At 50.1% G+C, this 19,157-nt stretch overlaps 1 protein-coding gene across 1 annotated transcript in view; it reads left to right on the top strand.

The window, feature by feature from the left end:
- The window catches only part of PLEC (plectin), a 32,984-nt gene extending 23,879 nt beyond the window's left edge, over positions 1-9,105 (top strand). Inside the window, 3 exon segments of the mRNA XM_070748476.1 lie at positions 624-7,578; positions 8,034-8,159; positions 8,468-9,105. Of these exon segments, the coding sequence (XP_070604577.1) occupies positions 624-6,932 (6,309 nt within the window). The 3' untranslated portion in view covers positions 6,933-7,578; positions 8,034-8,159; positions 8,468-9,105.
- Positions 9,106-19,157: the final 10,052 nt, after the last annotated feature.

Genomic DNA, 19,157 nt, shown 5'->3' with positions numbered 1-19,157 from the left:
ATTTCAGCAGGGAAAGCAAAGGAGAAGACCAGGTGAATTGTTCTTGGGTGCTGCTGAAATGGAGCGTGCAAACCACAGGGGCTACTCTGGAGTCGCCCTGTTCCAACCATTGCTTCTGACCCTTTCTGACAAAGTCTGCCTGAACTTTGGCAGAACGGTTAAGGGCCCCCGAGGAGCGGGTGGGTGGGTGGGCGGGTGGGAGGGAAGGCAGCTGAGGGGGCGGAGTATTGCCCCATCAATAGGCGATGCCCTCCTGGGATTGGTCTGGGGGGCTCATGTGGGACCTTTTTGGAGGACTTCCAAAGACCTGTGCCACGAGTGGTGCCTCCCCCCCCTCGGCAAAAGTGACGGAGGTCTGTTTCAAGGGTGGTGACCCTACGCAGGTGGTAGCAGCGGGCCCAGGGAGGGTGGTTGTGCAAAGGCATCAGGGGTTTCTTTTTCGGAGACTTCAAAGGGAGGAAGGGGTTCTATGAATTGGGGACCTGTCGGACAACCCAGCCCTCATTTTCGCCTTTGGGAAAGTGTCCCGACAGGAAGCCTGTTGGACAGGCAGCCACACACACACGCACCCTTTCTCCTCCTTTGCTCTCTGGCTGATGCCCTTTGTTTGCTTCCCACTCCAGATGCAGACTGCCCAGAAGGAGCAACTCCGCCAGGAGACACAGCTGCTCCAGGAGGCCTTCGTGTCGGAGAAGGACGTCCTGCTGCAGAAGGAGAGATTTGTGGAGGAGGAAAAGGCCAAGCTGGAGAGCCTCTTCCAGGAGGAGGTCAAGAAAGCTCAGGGCCTGAAGGCGGAGCAGGAGTGGCAGCAGAGGCAGATGGAGCAGGAGAAGGAGCGGCTGGAGGCCACCCTCAGGGACGCCCGGGAGAAGCAGGCCCAGGCCGAGGAGAGCGTCCGGCGCAAGCAGGAGGAGCTCCAGCAGTTGGAGAGGCAGCGTCAGCAGCAGGAGAAGCTTCTAGCGGAGGAAAACCAGAAGCTCCGGGAGAAACTGAGGCAGCTGCAGGAGGAGCAACAGGCTGCCCTCGCCCAGACCCGAGAAATCATGATCCAGACCGATGACCTTCCCCAGGAGGAAGCTGTATCCGCAGTAACGGCTCTGCCGAACGGCCAAGACATACCTGACGGGGCCTCTCAAAATGGGGAACCCGAGTTTGCATTTGATGGCATCCGGCAGAAGGTGCCTGCCAAGAAGCTGCTCGAGGCTGGCATCCTGAGCCCAGAAACCTGGGAGAAGCTGGCGCACGGCAAAGTATCCGTGCAGGAGCTGTCCCAGGCGCGGGAGGTAAGGAAGTACCTGCACGGCAGCAGCAGCAGCATCGCGGGGCTCCTGGTTGAGCCCACCAGTGAGAAGATGAGCATCTACCAGGCCATGAAGCAGCAGCTCCTCAGCCCAGGCACGGCCCTCATCCTGCTGGAAGCACAGGCAGCTTCCGGCTTCATGATAGACCCTCTGCGGAACCAGAGAATGTCCGTCAGTGAGGCGGTCAAGGAGGGCCTGGTTGGGCCTGAGCTGCACAATAAATTGCTGTCTGCAGAGAGGGCAGTGACTGGATATAAGGATCCCTACACAGGCGAAAAGATCTCCCTCTTCCAGGCAATGACCAAAGGCCTCATCATCAAAGATCACGGGGTTCGGCTCCTGGAGGCCCAGATTGCCACTGGTGGCATCATTGACCCTATCCACAGCCACCGCCTCCCTGTGGACGTTGCATTCAAGCGAGGCTGTTTTGATCAGGAGATGCAACGAGTCCTCTCGGACCCCACGGATGACACCAAGGGCTTCTTTGACCCCAACACCCAGGAGAACCTGACTTACCTGCAGCTGATGGAAAGGTGCGTGACTGACCCCAAGACTGGGCTGATCTTCCTGCCACTGACAGACAAAGCAGCCAGAGGACAGGAGCTGGTCTGTACTGACCAAGAGGCCAAGGACGTGTTCAGGAGAGCCACCGTCTCTCCTCCCTTTGGCAGATTCCAAGGAAAGACCGTCACCATCTGGGAGGTCATCAACTCTGAGTATTTCACTGAGGAGCAGAGGCGGGAGCTCCTGCGTCAGTACAAGACTGGAAAGATCACCGTGGAGAAGATCATTAAGATCATAATTACGGTCGTCGAAGAGGGTGAGAAGAAAAGCCAACTCTGCTTCGAAGGCCTCCGGGCCCCAGTGCCGGCAGCCGAGTTGCTGGAGAGCAAAATCCTCAACAAAGAACTCTACAATCAGCTGCACCAAGGCAAGAAGACGGTGAAGGAGGTCGCCAATATGGATGCCATAAAGAGGTACCTGGAAGGTACTGGCACCATTGCGGGCATCTTGGTAGAGTCAACGGGCCAAAAGTTACTTCTTGCAGATGCAATGAAAAGAAACCTGTTGAAACCTGAGGCGGCCCTGAACCTCCTGGAGGCCCAGGCTGGAACTGGACACGTCATTGATCCCGTGAGGAATGAGAGGCTTCCCGTGGATGAAGCGGTCCGAGCAGGAGTGGTGGGGCCGGGGCTTCACGAGAAGCTGCTCTCTGCCGAGAGGGCTGCAGTCGGCTACAGGGATCCCTACATGGGGCAGGTGGTCTCCGTTTTCCAAGCGCTGAAGAAAGATCTCATCCCCAAGGACACCGGGCTCCGGCTCTTAGACGCCCAGCTTGCCACTGGCGGCATCATTGATCCTGTGCACAGCCACCGCCTCCCACTCGAAGTGGCCTGCCAACAGGGCTATTTCAGCAAAGAAATGCATAAGGCCTTGTCTGATCCGGCCGACGAGGTCAAGCTGTACTACGACCCCAATGCCCAAGAAAACCTCACTTACGCGCAGCTGCTGCAGAGGTGCCAAGTGGATAAGGAGACAGGCCTCCACCTGCTGTGCCTTTCGGACGAGGCCATTCGGCATCATCAGGAGGAGCTCCACTCGGACAGCGCCATCCAAGAGTCCTTTGGTAAGGCTACCGTGGAAGTTCCTGCCGGCAGCCAAAAGGGCAAAACGGTGACAATCTGGGAGCTGATCCACTCAGAGTATTTGAGTGAAGAGCAGCGGAGAGAGCTGATACGGCAGTTCAAGACTGGCAAGGTCACCATTGAGAAGGTCATTAAGATAATTATCACAATCATTGAAGAGAGCGAGGCCAAGAAACAAGAAAAATTGACCTTCAGTGGTCTACGAGCACCAGTGCCTGCTAGCGAGCTCCTGGAATCCAAAGTCATCAGCAAGCAGCAGTTCGACCAACTCGAGTCAGGACAGAAGGCAGTGAAGGACATCGCCGAAGTGGATGTGGTGAAGAGATACCTGAAAGGGACCGACTGCATTGCCGGGATCTATGTCGAAAAAAGCAAGGAGAAGCTGAACATCTACCAGGCACTGAAGAAGAATCTGCTCCTGCCCAGCACAGCCACTGTCCTGCTGGAGGCCCAGGCAGCCACCGGGTTTATGGTGGACGCAGTGAGGAACCAGAGGTTGCACGTTAACGAGGCAGTGAAAGGTGGCCTCGTGGGACCAGAGCTACACGAAAAGCTGCTCTCTGCAGAGAAGGCCGTCACTGGCTACAGAGACCCTTATTCTGGGAACGCCATCTCCCTCTTTGAGGCCATGAAAAAGGGACTGATAGTCAGGGAGCACGCTATCCGCCTGCTAGAGGCCCAGATTGCCACAGGGGGCATTATAGACCCCATGCACAGTCACCGCATTCCTGTGGAGGTGGCCTATAAGCGAGGCTACTTTGATGAGGAGATCAACCAGATTCTCTCGGATCCCTCAGACGATACCCGGGGCTTCATTGACCCCAACACACACGAAAACCTTACCTACTTGCAGTTGAAAGAGAGGTGCATTGAGGACCCCGAGACCGGCCTTCATCTCCTGCCTTTGAAGCAGCCTGAACGGCCAGCGATGGTGGAGAGAACTCAAGTGTACACTGAGGCAGAAACCAAGAAGATGTTTGAAGAAACCCAAATTGACATTCCAATGGGAGAGCTTGCCGGCTCCTCCATGTCCCTCTGGGAAATTATGAACTCTGATCTCCTCCCTGAAGAGCAGCGTAAAAAACTGATGGAAGAGTTCCGTTTAGGCAACCTGACGAAGGAGCGCATGATCATCATCATCATTGAGATTATAGAGAAAACGGAGATTGTCCGCCAGCAGGACGTCACCTCCTATGATTACGTCAGGCGCCGCATCACTGCCGAAGACCTCTATGAGGCCAGGATAATCTCTCTGGAGATATTTAATGTGCTGAAGCAGGGCTACAAGACCATCCGAGAGATTCTGGAGATCGAGGCCACCTGGAAATACCTCTATGGCACTGGCTGCATTGCTGGCATCTACATTCCCTCCAGCAAGCAGAAGGTCACCATCTACCAGGCCCTCAAAAAGGGGCTGGTTAGCCCCGGAGTTGCCCAGTCCTTGCTCGAAGCCCAGGCTGCCACTGGCTTCATTATCGACCCTATGAAGAACGACAGGCTGACGGTGGATGAGGCAGTGAGGAAAGGGGTGGTGGGCCCAGAAATGCACGATCGGCTTCTATCGGCCGAAAGAGCTGTGACAGGCTACCGAGATCCCTACAGCGAGCAGAAAATCTCTCTCTTCCAGGCCATGAAGAAGGACCTCATACCATCTGAAGAAGCCCTCCGATTGCTAGATGCCCAGTTGGCCACAGGAGGAATTATAGACCCGCACCTGGGCTTCCACTTGCCCTTAGAAATTGCCTACCAGCGTGGCTACTTCAACCTGGAGACCTTTGACCGGCTTTCTGAGCCCAGTGAGATCCGCAGCTACACAGACCCTTCCACAGAGGAAAAGCTCAGCTACGCTCAGATCCTCAAGCGATGTAAGAAGGATGAGAATACTGGCTGCCTCCTGCTACCCCTCTGCGACACTCGGAGGCTGACTTTCAGGGGGCTTAGGAAGCAAATCACAGTGGAGGAGTTGGTACGATCGAAAATCATGGACGAAGCCACTGCCCAGCAACTCCAGGAAGGCCTAACCTCGGTGGAGGAGGTCTCTAAAAAGTTGCAGCAGTTCTTGGAGGGCACCAGCTGCATTGCTGGAGTCTACATGGACTCAACCAAGGAAAGGCTGTCTGTATATCAGGCCATGAAGAAAGGCATTCTCCGGCCAGGGACAGCTTTTGAGCTGCTGGAGGCCCAGGCAGCCACCGGTTATGTCATCGACCCCATCAAGGGCCTCAAGCTGACTGTGGAAGAGGCCGTACGCATGGGCATTGTGGGCCCAGAGTTCAAAGATAAATTGATTTCAGCCGAGCGGGCAGTGATAGGTTACAAGGACCCTTATTCTGGCAAGATAATATCCCTTTTCCAAGCCATGAAGAAAGGGCTGATCCTGAAAGATCACGGGATACGTCTGCTAGAAGCTCAAATTGCTACAGGAGGCATTATCGATCCCGAGGAGAGCCATCGCTTGCCAGTAGAAGTGGCGTACAAGAGGGGACTTTTTGACGAAGAAATGAATGAAATCCTCCTGGACCCAAGTGATGACACCAAGGGGTTCTTTGACCCAAACACTGAGGAAAACCTGACTTACCTGCAACTGATGGAAAGGTGCATCACTGACCCTGAGACTGGGCTGTGCCTCCTGCCGCTGAAAGAGAAGAAGCGGGAAAGGAAGACCTCCTCCAAGTCCTCTGTCCGCAAGCGCCGGGTGGTGATTGTGGACCCAGAGACCGGGAAGGAAATGTCCGTGTATGAAGCCTACCGCAAAGGCCTCATTGATCACCAGACCTACCTGGAGCTCTCGGAACAAGAGTGCGAGTGGGAGGAAATCACCATCTCCTCCTCTGATGGGGTGGTCAAGTCCATGATCATTGACCGGAGGTCAGGACGGCAGTATGACATAGATGATGCTCTGGCCAAAGGCCTGATAGACCAGTCTGCCCTGGACCAGTATCGCTCGGGGACCTTGTCCATTACGGAGTTTGCAGACATGTTGTCTGGCAATGTTAGTGGATTCCGATCCAGGACTTCCTCCGTGGGCTCCTCCTCTTCTTATTCAGCAAGTCCTGCTCATGCCAGACCCCAGCTGACCTCTTGGAGCGATCCCACCGAAGAGACTGGCCCAATTGCTGGCATCTTGGACACAGATACCCTGGAAAAAGTGTCCATTACGGAAGCCATGCGCCGTAACTTGGTGGATAACATTACAGGACAGAGGCTGCTGGAGGCCCAGGCCTGCACAGGTGGGATCATTGACCCGGTTTCAGGCGAGAAGTTCCCTGTGGCAGATGCCGTTAATAAGAGCCTGGTGGACAAGATCATGGTCGACCGAATCAACCTTGCTCAAAAGGCTTTCTATGGCTTTGAGGATCCAAGGACCAAGACCAAGATGTCTGCTGCCCAAGCCTTAAAGAAGGGCTGGCTGTACTACGAGGCCGGCCAGCGGTTCCTGGAAGTCCAGTACCTGACCGGCGGTCTGATTGAGCCAGAGGTGCCTGGACGGGTCTCGCTCGATGAGGCCTTGCAGAAGAACACTGTCGATGCACGCACTGCCCAGAAGCTTCGGGACGTCAACACTTACTCCAAGTACTTGACGTGTCCCAAAACCAAGCTGAAGATCTCCTACAAGGACGCCATGGACAGGAGCATGATTGAGGAAGGGACGGGCCTCCGCCTCCTGGAAGCCTCCTCGCAATCCAGCAAAGGCTATTACAGTCCTTACAATGTCAGCGGCTCCGGTTCCACCTCCGGCTCCCGGTCGGGCTCACGAACGGGTTCCAGGCAGGGTTCCAGGCGAGGAAGCTTCGATGCCACCGGCTCCTCCGGCTTCTCCGTCTCCTTCTCTTCCTCCTCCTACAGTTCCTCAAATTACGGCCGCAGATACGCGCCAGGTGCAGCTGGCCTCCAAGGCACCCTGGCCCACCCAGAGGGGAGCTGTGGCTGGGAAGGGAACGGTCCCCCGCTTGAACTCCCTGGAAAACAGCTGCCTGTGGCCTGAGGAGCCCTCCCCCCTCCCCTTCCCCGCTCCCTTCCCCCCCCCCCCCCAGCCTCTCCAAGCTGAGATAACATGGCCTTCCTTCCGCTCTGCATGTGATCAAGCTACTGGCTAATTCTACCAATATTTTTATTACTACTACTACTGTTGCTCTTTTTTTAAAAAGCAGAGTTTCCTTCCAAAGCAGTGCCTAAACTTTAACCAAAAAGACTTCACTAATATATTAATATATATGATGGTTCTGACAGTATTTGTATATTAAGAGAGAGAATGCGGGCGCATCAGTGCTCCCCATGCCGCTTCATGCCCCCTGGAACCTGGTCCTCTCCTCCCACCCACCCACCCTGCCCTACCCCATCCCAGGCCAGGCCACCGCTTGGCACCAGCCCTTTCGGCCCTCCTCCTCCTCCTCCTCTTCTCCACTGGCCCTTGCTGTGGTGCCTCTAGATCACCTGCCTATGCAAAGACTGTCTGTGCCTCCACGAGGACCGGCTGGCGGGACCATCTCCCACGCACCTGCCCTCCCAGCTCCCTCCACCGCGGCCTCGGCTGCCCTCTTCACTGGCCTTCCACCATGGGACTCTCCTGGGCGCTGCTCCACTGACCTCGCTGGCTGCCCTCCACACCTGAGCGACTCTGCGCTTGGACCGTAAGTGTGGGGACCCCGCTGCTGCCGCCCCTCGGAGGAGCCCACCGCCGCTGCTCCTCTCCCGGCTCTCCTCCGCGGCTGCCCCTCGCGCTCCCTGCCTCTCCTCAGGGCCCAGCTCTGCTACACCGTCTCCTGTGAAGCCTGGCGGGGTGGCAGGTGTTGCATGCAGCTGGCAATCTCCGCGGGGAAGCGGCCTTGCGGGGGGTTGGGGCCACAGCTTTCAGAACCACATCTATGGGGTGCTGCCCCTGCAAGGGGACTGCTAGACAATCTCCAGGAGGTGTGACTCTCTGCTTGCGGGTGGGGGTGAGGGTTAGTGTGACCCTGATGGTATGGAAGTGGGGAGGGTCTTTTGATAAGGAGGAGGCTTGGTGAAGGCTATGGACCCTCCCCCCGCGGACTTTTCTCCCCCCCTTTCCCTGCGGTTCATTCATAATGTCTGTTCTCTCTGTCAGACCATTTCTTGTAGGGCCGCCAAAAAAGACCCCTTGACCCTGCGGGAATTCCTCGGCTGGTTCTCCGGAGCCTGAAAGTCCAACGTCGGCCACCGGGGACTCCTGCACTGGCCGTCTCCTCAAGAGGTAACTGGGGCCCCCCTGGGCTCCCCTCCCCCGCCCCTCCGTGTTCTGGTGAGCCAGAGGTGAAGCCCTGGAGGCCGTGGCTGCAGGCGGCCCCACCTGCCCAGGGGTCCCACCGCCTGTGGCTCGTCTGCGCTTCTTCCTTTCCAGCCTCCCAGGAGGAGGAGATGGAGAAGGGCAGCAGCCGGGTGGGGGAGGGCAGGGCGGGGGTCGGGGGGCGTCTGTCTCCCCCATCCCCCCTTGGTTGCACAGCATCATCTCATCTGTGGCTGCGTCTGTCTCATCCCGTTTCTTTCTTCACTTTCTTTTAGTGTGGCTGGATGTCACCCACGTCCTTCCCGGCTGCCATGGATCTCGTGCCCCCCAGCGCGGAATAGTGGGCTGTGGCCAGAGGAGGGCAGCTCCCTAAAGCTGACCCTCCCTCCCGCCAGGTGCCCCTGCTGAGAGCAGCCCCTGCCTGCCTTTGCCTCACCCCCCCCCCCCACGGCCATCTCAGGGAGCCTGCAGTGCCTGGTCTCTGCAGCCAGAGGTCCCTCTTGAGGCGGAGCTGTGCCAACCGAGAGGGAGCACAGACGTCTCCCCCCTCTCCCCCCCCCCCGCTCCCTATTCAGGTGGGGAAGGCAGCCCCTCCCCTCCTCCCCCAGCTTCTTCTTTGTGTCTGGGCCCAGCCATCCCATCCCTGGCATTTGTCCTCATTGCATGCTGTGTTTCCTTGGGGAAGCCCCTCCTCATTTCTCCTCCTCCCCCCTGCTCTGCCCCCCCACGGCCTGCAGGGTGGTCTGTGCCCGCCTTGTTCCAGGTTAGATGTCCCAGAGGCCTCTCCAGTGGGGGGGGGGCAGGAAAACACTACAACACCCCAAAGACTTGTAAATAGCTTGAAGTGTCTGTATAAACCCGCAGGAGGATTGAAGCCGCTCGGCTGGAAGAGCAGTAAAGGCGATTGAACGAACCCGGCTTTGTGTGCTTTGTCTCCGCCCACTTCCTGCCCCCCCTCTTGGCCCTGAGCCAGCAGCCAGAGGGCAGCACATCCAGGGAGTGTGTGTGTGCGCAGAAGAGCATCTCCTGCAATGCGCCTTGGGACGGCCAGCAAGGTTGCACCCTTTCCAGGCCTCTGGCCTCTCCCCCCCTCCTGCCCCCCTTTGGAAACTGCCCCTTGGCTGCCAACGGTGGCTTTCTGAGGAAAGGGGAGGGGTCGCTGAGGGGGGGTCTGACTGCTGCTGGGAAAATCAGGGTCCAGCCCCTCCCTGCTCTGCAATTCCCAGCCTTCTGCTCCCCCTTCCATTAATGGCTTTTCTCAGGCTTCTCAGAGGCTCCCTTGGTGGCAGCGGACGGGGGAGGGGAACCCCAGGGAAGAGAAAAGACCCCCTTGGTGGAGGAGGAGGGGGGGCTGTTCCTGTCTGTGTGCTCTTGGCAGGAGAGGGAGGGGCAGCAGCAGCCTTGACTTCGGGCCTTCAACAGGCAGGCTGAGTCTTGCAGGCCGCTCGAAGGTGCTCTGAGAAATGCTGCTGCTGTTGTTGTTACGTGTCCCCTGAACAAAGCACTTCCTGCTCAGCTCTGGGTCGGGTGGGACGAGTTTAGCCAAGTTGGAGCAGGAGCACGTCAGGGCTGCTTCTGTGGGCGGGCGGGCGGGTGGGGGCGAGAGGGTGGCTTAGCCAAGAGCTGGGCAAACTCAGATATGCTGGTTCATGGCCAACGTCTGGCAAATCCTTTGCGCGTCCTGTGTGGTGGCATCCCGCCCGTCTTGGGAAAGGCTGCCAATGCGCCCATGGCCAGGTGGGTGTTGTGGGCTGGGCTCTGCCCCGAGGAGGCAAAGGAAAGGGCAAAGTTCATAAAACCCGCAGGAGGCTGTGCTTGGACACTGGGAGTGGGAGACCCCTGCGGTGGTGCTCAAAGGCCTGTCAACCCCTTCGAGTTTTCAATATTTCCACAGAAAAGTGACCAAAGAGTGATCCATTTCCCATACAAGTCTTAAGTTTTATTTTATTTTATTTATTTTATTAGATTTACAGCCCCACTTTCTCCTTGTGGACTCGAGACGGATAATGAGGCCCCAATTAAAAAAGGCAAAAGCATAGATTAATTCGATCCGAAGGGGAGTGGTCAGCTCTTGGTCTGGTCCCCTGTTCAGAGCAGCTTCAACCCAGGGGTGTTGGGGGCCTTCCCGCAGCTTTTCTAATGTCAGGTTTAGCCATTCCTTGGTCGTGTGAACTGGATGGGGCAACACTGACTCACCAGGAAGTTTCTACACAGCAGGCAATTGCTGAGCCATCAAACCACACCCAGCCACCAGTATTTACAGAAGGAAGGCAGCTCAGGTCTCGCTGTGTTCGCCCTAGAACAAGGACAGAAACACCAGCCTGAAAATGACGAGTGGGACCTCGTCGAAACATCCCCAGAAATTTCCAAATTCTACATGGGAAGAAACCCGAATATACCAAGACCGTCATACCTGTACCCGTGAAAATCTACGAAAACACACACACACACACACACACACACATATATATGTAGATTGTTCTGAGTTCAGGTTTTGCCCCGTGTAATATTTTGAATGTCTATGCAATGTTTTGGTGAAATCACATTCACCATCATCAGGCTGAAGTTGTAAGCTTTGTGCTGCTATCGAGTCGCAGCAGCAGGATGGGCTGCCTGGGGTTGGTCTTTGGGCACATTGCAGGTCCAGCCCTAGAAAGGCCAGAACATGCAACCATGGCCTCCCCCGCTGACCCTCCGTGGAAGCGAAGTCGGGGCTGAAGAAGTAGGGGGAGGGGAGAGCATCAGACCAACCAAGTCGCCTGAGACATTAAGGACCAGGCTCAATTTTGGATGCATTATGCAAAGTCTCTCTCTCCCTCTCTCTCTCTCTCTCTCCCTCTCTCTCCAGAAAAGACCTGTAACCTCTGGGAAAGGTGGGAGGAGGGGACGCCCAGCAGCAAGGCAGGCGGACCCTGGGGGTGGGGGCTGCGTGGGAAGACCTCCAAGGCCAGAGACTGAGGTTTATAGGAGAAAAAACCCTCTGTGTGGTTGTGCCAGGAGTCACCATGGAACCCAACCCCTCCCTCTCTCCCTCAGGCCGAAAGATCACCCCTGCCCCGGGCTTCACATGCGGCTCTCACCCTCATAGGTCGCTCAACTCCCCACCTTCCCTCCACCCATTTTGTTTCTCAACACATTTGGGTATATCTTATTTATTTATTTATTTAATTTGACTTCTATGCCGCCCAATCTCGAAGGATTTACACATTGTGGGCTGCTAATCACAAAAATGACTTGTAATTTATCACGTACGGTTTTATGGAAACCTGTTTTTTAAAAAAATAATTTTTATTAATTTTCCAATGTTAAAAAACACAAATACAAAATAAAGAAAAATAAATAAAAGTAAAAAATAACACAAAAGTCAAATTGAACAAATACATACAAATATAAACATTAAGAACACCATACAATATGTTTTACATTATTTTGTATTATATACTAATTTCCTACTTCACCATGTAAGTTGGTACATGTTTTTTGCCATTAGTAATTTAACCTATAGTTTTATACATGAATATTTTATCATTCAGATTTTATTTTTTCCCATTTTTTACTTTGATTCCTAATTTCTAGCCAATTGTAAAAATCTATTCCAAATTCTATCATAGTCTGATTTCTCTTTTAATTCCATTGTCATTTTATACCTTTAGGCACATTCTAAAATCTTATGGGGAAACTCTGCTTCCAGTATTGTGCAAAGGTCATTCTGGCCACAATTAGTACATGAAGAGTTAAGTGCTGTTTATCTTTTTCCATTTTCAAATCTAATATTTCCAATAAATACAGTTCTGGTTTCATTTAAAGTTTATATTCCGTCAGATTTAAATTAGAAGAAGAAATCGTTAATGAAACAATGATTAGTTGGGTGAGAAATTTTGAATATAACATTGAATTGGAGCAATGGGGAGTTATTTACAAATTTACAATGGCGGTGGCCTATAAGAGGAATTTATATATCATGTTTTACCGATAGCATCAGCCACTAACAAGATTAGCCAAAGTGTTTCCAAACCTGTTGCTGGAATGTTGGAAATGCAGTCAGAAATCTGGAACATTTTACCACATGTGGTGGACCTGTTCACACGCAAGGAAATTCTGGCAGAAAGTTGGGTAACCGAACGGAAGGAATGAGACGGAACAGGGATCTGTCTGTAGAGCCTCGCAAACTACACCTTGCGTGTCAGTGCCTGCTAACTACATACAAAACGTGGAACTGTGGCTGAGGCTCACTCCATGCGCCGAGCACAACTGGAACACCTGTGGAGATCCAAATGTTTCAGCTCTGCGGTTCGCAATGCAGCTGGGATAACACGAAGTTGCATCAAGAAATAGGATAATTGAAATAGGATGATTGAGGTTAAACAACTTTATAGTGATAAGGTAGAATTTTAATTTTGGTAGAATTTTAATTTTGCAAGTAAACTTAGAAACAGGACCTCTTGTCATTATATCGATCTATGCACCAAATGAAAACCAAAAAATATTTTACAAAGAATTACATGAAAAAATAATTGAGTTATCTATTGAAAACATGATTATAATTATAATTGGAGACTTTAATGCAATAGCTAATAGTCAAATGAATTATTCAGGTAAAAAGAAAGATAAGAAAAAGAAAACAATTTTACCAACAACAGTTTGGAAATTGACTTCAGAATTAACATTGCAAGATACATGGCGTGATCGCCACCCTACAAATAAACAATACACTTTCTATTCAAATCCTCACAAAATTTGGACTAGAATACACATGGCATGGATTTCAACTCAGATTTCTGAATATGTTTCGAGCATTGAAATTGAAACAAATAACTGGGCAGACCATAATCCACTAACAATTACTTGGAAGAGAAATAAAAAACAGAGATATTGGCGAATGAACAGAAATATCTTGTGAGATCCCCAATATAAAGACTGGATAGAAAAAGAATTGGATTTTTTATTTAATTTAAACAATAATACAGATACTTCATCACAAAATTTATGGGACACAACCAAAGCATATATACGTGGCCTGACAATATCTTATACTGCAAAAAAGAATATTTATACCAAAAAGAAGATAAAAATGAAGATAAGGCCTTTGACTTTTTAAGCTCAATAGATTTACCTTCCTTAACAGAAGAACAACAACATAAACTTAATGCTCCATTTACCATGATTGAACTACAGCAAGTACTCAAAAGTCAAAAAAATAATAAGGCTACTGGCCCTGATGCTATACCGGCAAAATTTTATAAGCTAAATAGTAACATACTTACAACAAACATGCTAGAGATCTTTAATAATATAATTTCAGATGGTAAAATTCCCAAAACATGGTCAGAAGCTTTAATAACCTTAATACATAAACCAGATACTGAGAAAGAAAAAAATCCAAAATTACAGACCAATTTCATTACTGAATGTAGATTATAAAATTTTTGTTTCAATATACACCTACAGATTAAAAACATTATGACTGGAATAATACACAAAGATCAAAATGGTTTCTTACCAGATAGACAGATTAAAAATAATTTGAGGACAATTATAAACACATTAGAATATTATGAACAACACCCAGAAAAACAAATGGCATTAATATTTTTAGACACAAAAAAAGCATTTGATAATGTTGACTGGTCCTTTATGAAATTACAACTTAATAAAATGAATTTTGGAACTAATTTTTTTAATATAATTGATGCTATATATTCTACCCAAACAGCCAAAATCATCCTTAACAATGACCAAACAGAAAAGTTTGAAATACAAAGAGGAACTAGACAAGGTTGTCCCATTTCTCCATTGCTATTTATTTTAACATTAGAAACTTTATTGATAAAGGTAAGAAAAGATAAAAACATTAAAGGCTTAGAAATCAAAAAAGAATTATATAAACTACAGGCCTATGCAGATGACGTTGTCTTTATATTAGAAGATCCATCAATTTCTATTTCAAAGTTAACAGACTCATTAGAAGAATATGGGAGAATAGCCGGTCTGAAAATCAATAAAAATAAGACACAAATATTAATTAAAAATATGACAGACCTCCAGATAAAGCAATTAGAAATAAAATCAAATATGAAGATAACCAAGAAAGTAAAATACTTAGATATTTGGATATCAGCAAAATCCATGTCATTAAAAGAAGATAATTATAATAAACTTTTAAAGCAAATTAAAAATGACTTAGTAATTTGGAATAATCTGCAATTATCACTGTTAGGTAGGATCTCCACAATTAAGATGAATATTTTACCTAAAGTTTTGTTCCTATTTCAAGTAATTCCGATAAACCCAGGAAAAGGTTTTTTTAAAGAACTAATGAGGATAACAAAAAAAATTATATGGCAAGATTAAAAAAAAACCTAGAATAAAGCAGTGTGCATTAGAAGATGTAAAGGAAAGAGGAGGCCTTGCCCTCCCAAACTGGAGGTTATATTATCAATCTGCAACCTTAACTTGGATTAAAGAGTGGCTTACTTTACAAAACAGAAGACTATTAGATCTAGAAGGACACGACCTAATGTTAGGGTGGCATGCCTTTATATGGTATGAAAAGTATAAAACACATTCCTACTTTAAGAGACATATAATCAGAAAGGCACTTATAGAAGTCTGGAATGATATTTTAAAAAATCATTTTTCAGTTTTGCCAGAATGGATATCCCCGATTGAAGTGATAAGTTCCCCAAATTTAATACAAGAAGGTAAGATATGGAAATATAGGGACCTAGTAGATAATCAGTGGAATTTAAAAACAAACCAGGAATTGTTGGAGGTGGGTATCGTCATAGATTGGTGGCAATATGCAAGATTAAGTCTAGGTTTCACAGAGATAAAACAACATACATACTTAGAAATGATAATAATATTTTAGGTAAACTATTAACAACAAACCAAGGAAAACTGATTGGGTAAACATATAAACTTTTAATTAACTGCAAAAATATAGAATGGATACTAAAAGTCAATATGATTAGTTGGTGTAGAAACTTAAAGAGATAGACTTAAATACCTGGGAAAGGGTATGGATATATAACTGGAAAATAACAAAGTCAACTTCCTTTAAAGAAAACCATATTAAGATGTTTTATAGATGGCACTTGCCACCAAACAGAATCTCAAAAATGTTTCAAACTAAGTCACCTAACTGTTGGAAGTGCAAAATAGAAATAGGAACTTATTATCACACTTGGTGGACATGTTCAAAAGCAAAAGAATGCTGGAACTTAATAGAAAAATGGTTAAGAGAAATAACACAGCAAGAAATTAAGAAAACACCAGAATTCTTTTATTAGGTATATCAAATAATAAATATTGAAAAAAAAACATATATTACTTAATAGTTCATATATTAATAGCAGCTAGGATAGCCTTTGCTCAAAAATAGAAAGAAATGGAGATTCCAAAGGAAGAAGAAATACTTAAGAAAGTTTTAGAATGCGCCGAGCTCGACATGATGATGAGACGGTTAAATAACCAAGACGACTCAGAATTTTATGATATTTGGCAGAAGGTATATACTTGGTGGGATAAAAAGAAAAAGAGATAAGCTTGTTGTTATATCACTTTGAAAATTTGAAATTAATAGTAAAAGCATATTAGATTGTGATTATTTACAATATAAATGTAATTTTCTTTTCTTTTCTATCTTATCTTCTTTACTTTAGTTTGACTTAATCTACAAATTAAGAATTTCCATATATATCTTTATAAACTTTTTGTTCTGTCGGGCTCTCTGGTAGAATCCTCCCAAAAATTCACAGGTACAAATTTCAGACACACACACGTTTGAAAATTCAAAACAATGTTCTTTATAATGAAAATTCACTTAAACCAAGCCCTCTTTTGGTATAGCAAAGAGCACTCGTCTCCAAACAAACTGGTAATTTGTACAAGTCCCTTATCAGTTCTGTGATGCTTAGCTTGCAGCTGTGAGGCAATTCACAGTCCTTCTTCTTTCACAAAGTGAAACACACTTTGCTCTGGTTTAGTTTCAAAGCGGGGGAAAATCAGCACACAAAAGGTCCAAGTCAGTAAAGCAGTCACGAAACACAACGATCAGATAATCCTCCACAATGGCCAAACCCACAGGCTGCTCTTTATAGCAGCCTCACTAATTACCACAGCCCCACCCAACCACAGGTGGCCTCATTTTCTTTGATAATAATCTCTCAGTTGTTGTTGCCTATGCATCGCACTCCGCATGCGTGGCTGTATCATTAACTCTTGTTCTGAATCCAAGGAGGAGCGAGAGAATTGATCTCCTTCTGAGCTGTCTGCCACACTCTCCTCCTCCCTGTCACTCATGTCTTCTTGGTCAGAGGAGCCTTCATCAGCAGATTCCAACGGGGGGGGGGCAAAACAGGCCTGCAGCATGTGGATGTCTCCCCCACATCCACAGTCCTTGGGGCAGGAGCTGGGCCAAGGCTAACCACAACCCTTTTAGATGTGCGTTTATGTACTATAGATATTTTCATATATTTTGTTGACGGTGTTAGAGAACAATAAGATCTTTCATTTTTTCTTTATACAAAGAAGAGTTCTATTTCAAGCGGAGTGACTGTAACTCCACTAAATGTTATATGTTGTGTTTGTTATGTTTGTTTGTGAAAAATAATAAAAAATATTTTTTTTAAAAAAGGAATTGAGAACAAAGCCTCTGTCATCAGAAGGCAGACTGGACCCAAGATAATTAGAAACCCCACCAAGTAGAGGGGGGAGGGGAGAGGTCACTGCACCCTTCGGTCAACCATTGACACACAGCCTGCAATCCTTGTTCACTTTTCTCATTGCTGCTTGTTGTTCAGATAACCACAGATAATAATAAATATATCATGATCATTTAAAAAAAGAAAGAAATAGGATAGTCGCGTGAGAGAACCGCCTCCGATTAGAGGGGGGGCCACACCGCTCTCTGTGTGCAAAGTTTCTCCCGTACAGAATTCAGGGCGGCTTCGTTGGCACCGAGGACCTGAGGGGGAGGGCGGGCGATGCCCCCTCCCTTCACACGCCTGCCCTGGACGGGGCCCAGGTTGGAGCTGCGGGTGGAGCCGAGGGGGCAAATTAGGCATCCAGGCTTGGTCCAGCAGCGTCCAGTCCCCCCCCCGTTGGGCTATTTGTCTTGCTGTTCTAATTGGTTGTGGGAATCTGCCTTGGAATGGGTGGGGTCCATGTGCCAGGGTAGAGCTGAGGAAGGGCGGGACGGCACAGGCGGTGGGTGCCCCTCATGCTGTCCTCGGAAGGGTGAAGAGAGCCCCAGGCAGAGAAGCCCCAGAAGCAGGGGGGCCTGAGGGGCTGGGCCAGGCCAGAGGAGGGGTCTTCCGTGGAGGCCAAAGGGGGAGCTGCCTTCACGGGGGCAGAGCTCAGAGGGCACGGAAACTGACCCCCTCCTGGCATTGTTTGGGGACTCCCCCCCCCCATTGACCAGTTTGTGTGCGTTGCAGGAAGAAAGTGGGCAATGCTGAGGGTGGGGCCCTTGGGGGGGTCCGGTGCAGATGCAGCCTGCGGCCGCCCTTCCTAAGCCTGGCATCCCACATGTTGCTGGGGGGTCCGAGGCAGAGAACGTGGAGGAAGGTGTTGCTGAACGCAGCTTCTCCGTCCCACCCACCGCCACCTTTACCAGGGCGACTCTCTCTCTCCTTTGTCCGCGGTGCCCCCCCCCCCCCCCCCGAGGCCTGGCCCAGCCTCTGCTTCTGCCCTGCCGAGGCCTTGGCCACCGGGGAGGTTGCGCTGGCTGTTCAGTTTGTGGGCAAAGCACCCCAGAGTTACAGGATAAGGGGATCATTTACCCCCCCCTCCCCGAGTCCTTCTGGTGGGCCCTGTAGGCTCGTGTTTTGCCCTCCCCAGGCTCCAAAGGCTTCCCTGTGGCCTTCCCTGGGGGAGGTAAAAACCCCCACCCAAGAACCAGCTGGCTGGCACACACATGCAGGTTGGAGCTGGGCTGGGGCACTGGCTCGCGTGCCAGCAGATATGGCTCCGTGTGACAGGTTTGCCGTCACTGTCCTACAGCCCCTTCTTGGCAACCTCCATTGAGGGAGCCCCCTGGCTCATTGTTCTCCTTAGTTCTCCTTGGCTTCCCTCTCCTTGCCTCCAGGGGCTCCCACCCCACCCCACCCCGTCTTCTTTCTGGCAGCCCCTCAAGCATTGGGAGGCTGCTATCATGCCCCAACCCACCGAGTCCTTCTCTTCCTTAGGCTGGACCAGTGAGGGCGAACCTTCGTGGGTCCAAAGGGTGTGTGTGTGTGTCCATGTGCTAGCATGCGTGGACGATGTGCCCACACCCATTCCCTCCCCCCATGCATGCACACCCGTGCTGCTCCCAAGCATGTGCATAACCCCCCCCCCCGTCCCTGCGCATGTGCACGGGCCTCTCTGAAGCCTGGGACAGTGAAAAAAAGGCCAGACAGGCAAACTGGAGTTCAGAAAAACGCACTCCCACCTTGCCCATTGTGCTGTTTTTCGCACTCCGGAGCCTTCAGAGGAGCTTCCTGGAGAATCCAGAGTTCAAAAACTCCCAGTTTGCCTGTCGGGTGGTTTTTCGCACCTTCCCTGAAGCTGCCGGGGGGGGGGGGCAACGGCCTCCCCTAAGACTGAACCGTGTGCACTGCAGCCTGCATAGGGCTCAAATGTGCCTCCTGTGGCACACGTGCCGTTGGTTTGCCATCGCTGGGCTGCGCATATTACCCGGGTGGTTCTTGCAAGCACTGGTCGGATGCTTTTGCCTCCCCGCACGAGTCACCCAGTGCTGTTGCCGTACCTCCCCTCGGGGTTTTTTTCATGGGTTTGGGGCACCTGGCCTTGTGCTGGGACACACCCGGGAGCTCCTGGCTGGGATCTGAATTCCTGGCCTTTGTCTCCAGGAGGGGGGAAATGTTTCAAGATCCCCAGACAGTTTTGTGTGGACTCTGCATACTGGCAATGTTTGGGGGAGCTCTGCTGCTTGGGGGAGGAGACTTCCAGGGACCCACC

The sequence above is a fragment of the Erythrolamprus reginae genome, chromosome 3, assembly GCF_031021105.1.
Source record: "Erythrolamprus reginae isolate rEryReg1 chromosome 3, rEryReg1.hap1, whole genome shotgun sequence".
Lineage (NCBI taxonomy): Eukaryota > Metazoa > Chordata > Lepidosauria > Squamata > Dipsadidae > Erythrolamprus > Erythrolamprus reginae.
This window is presented reverse-complemented; position numbering and strand designations above follow the sequence as displayed.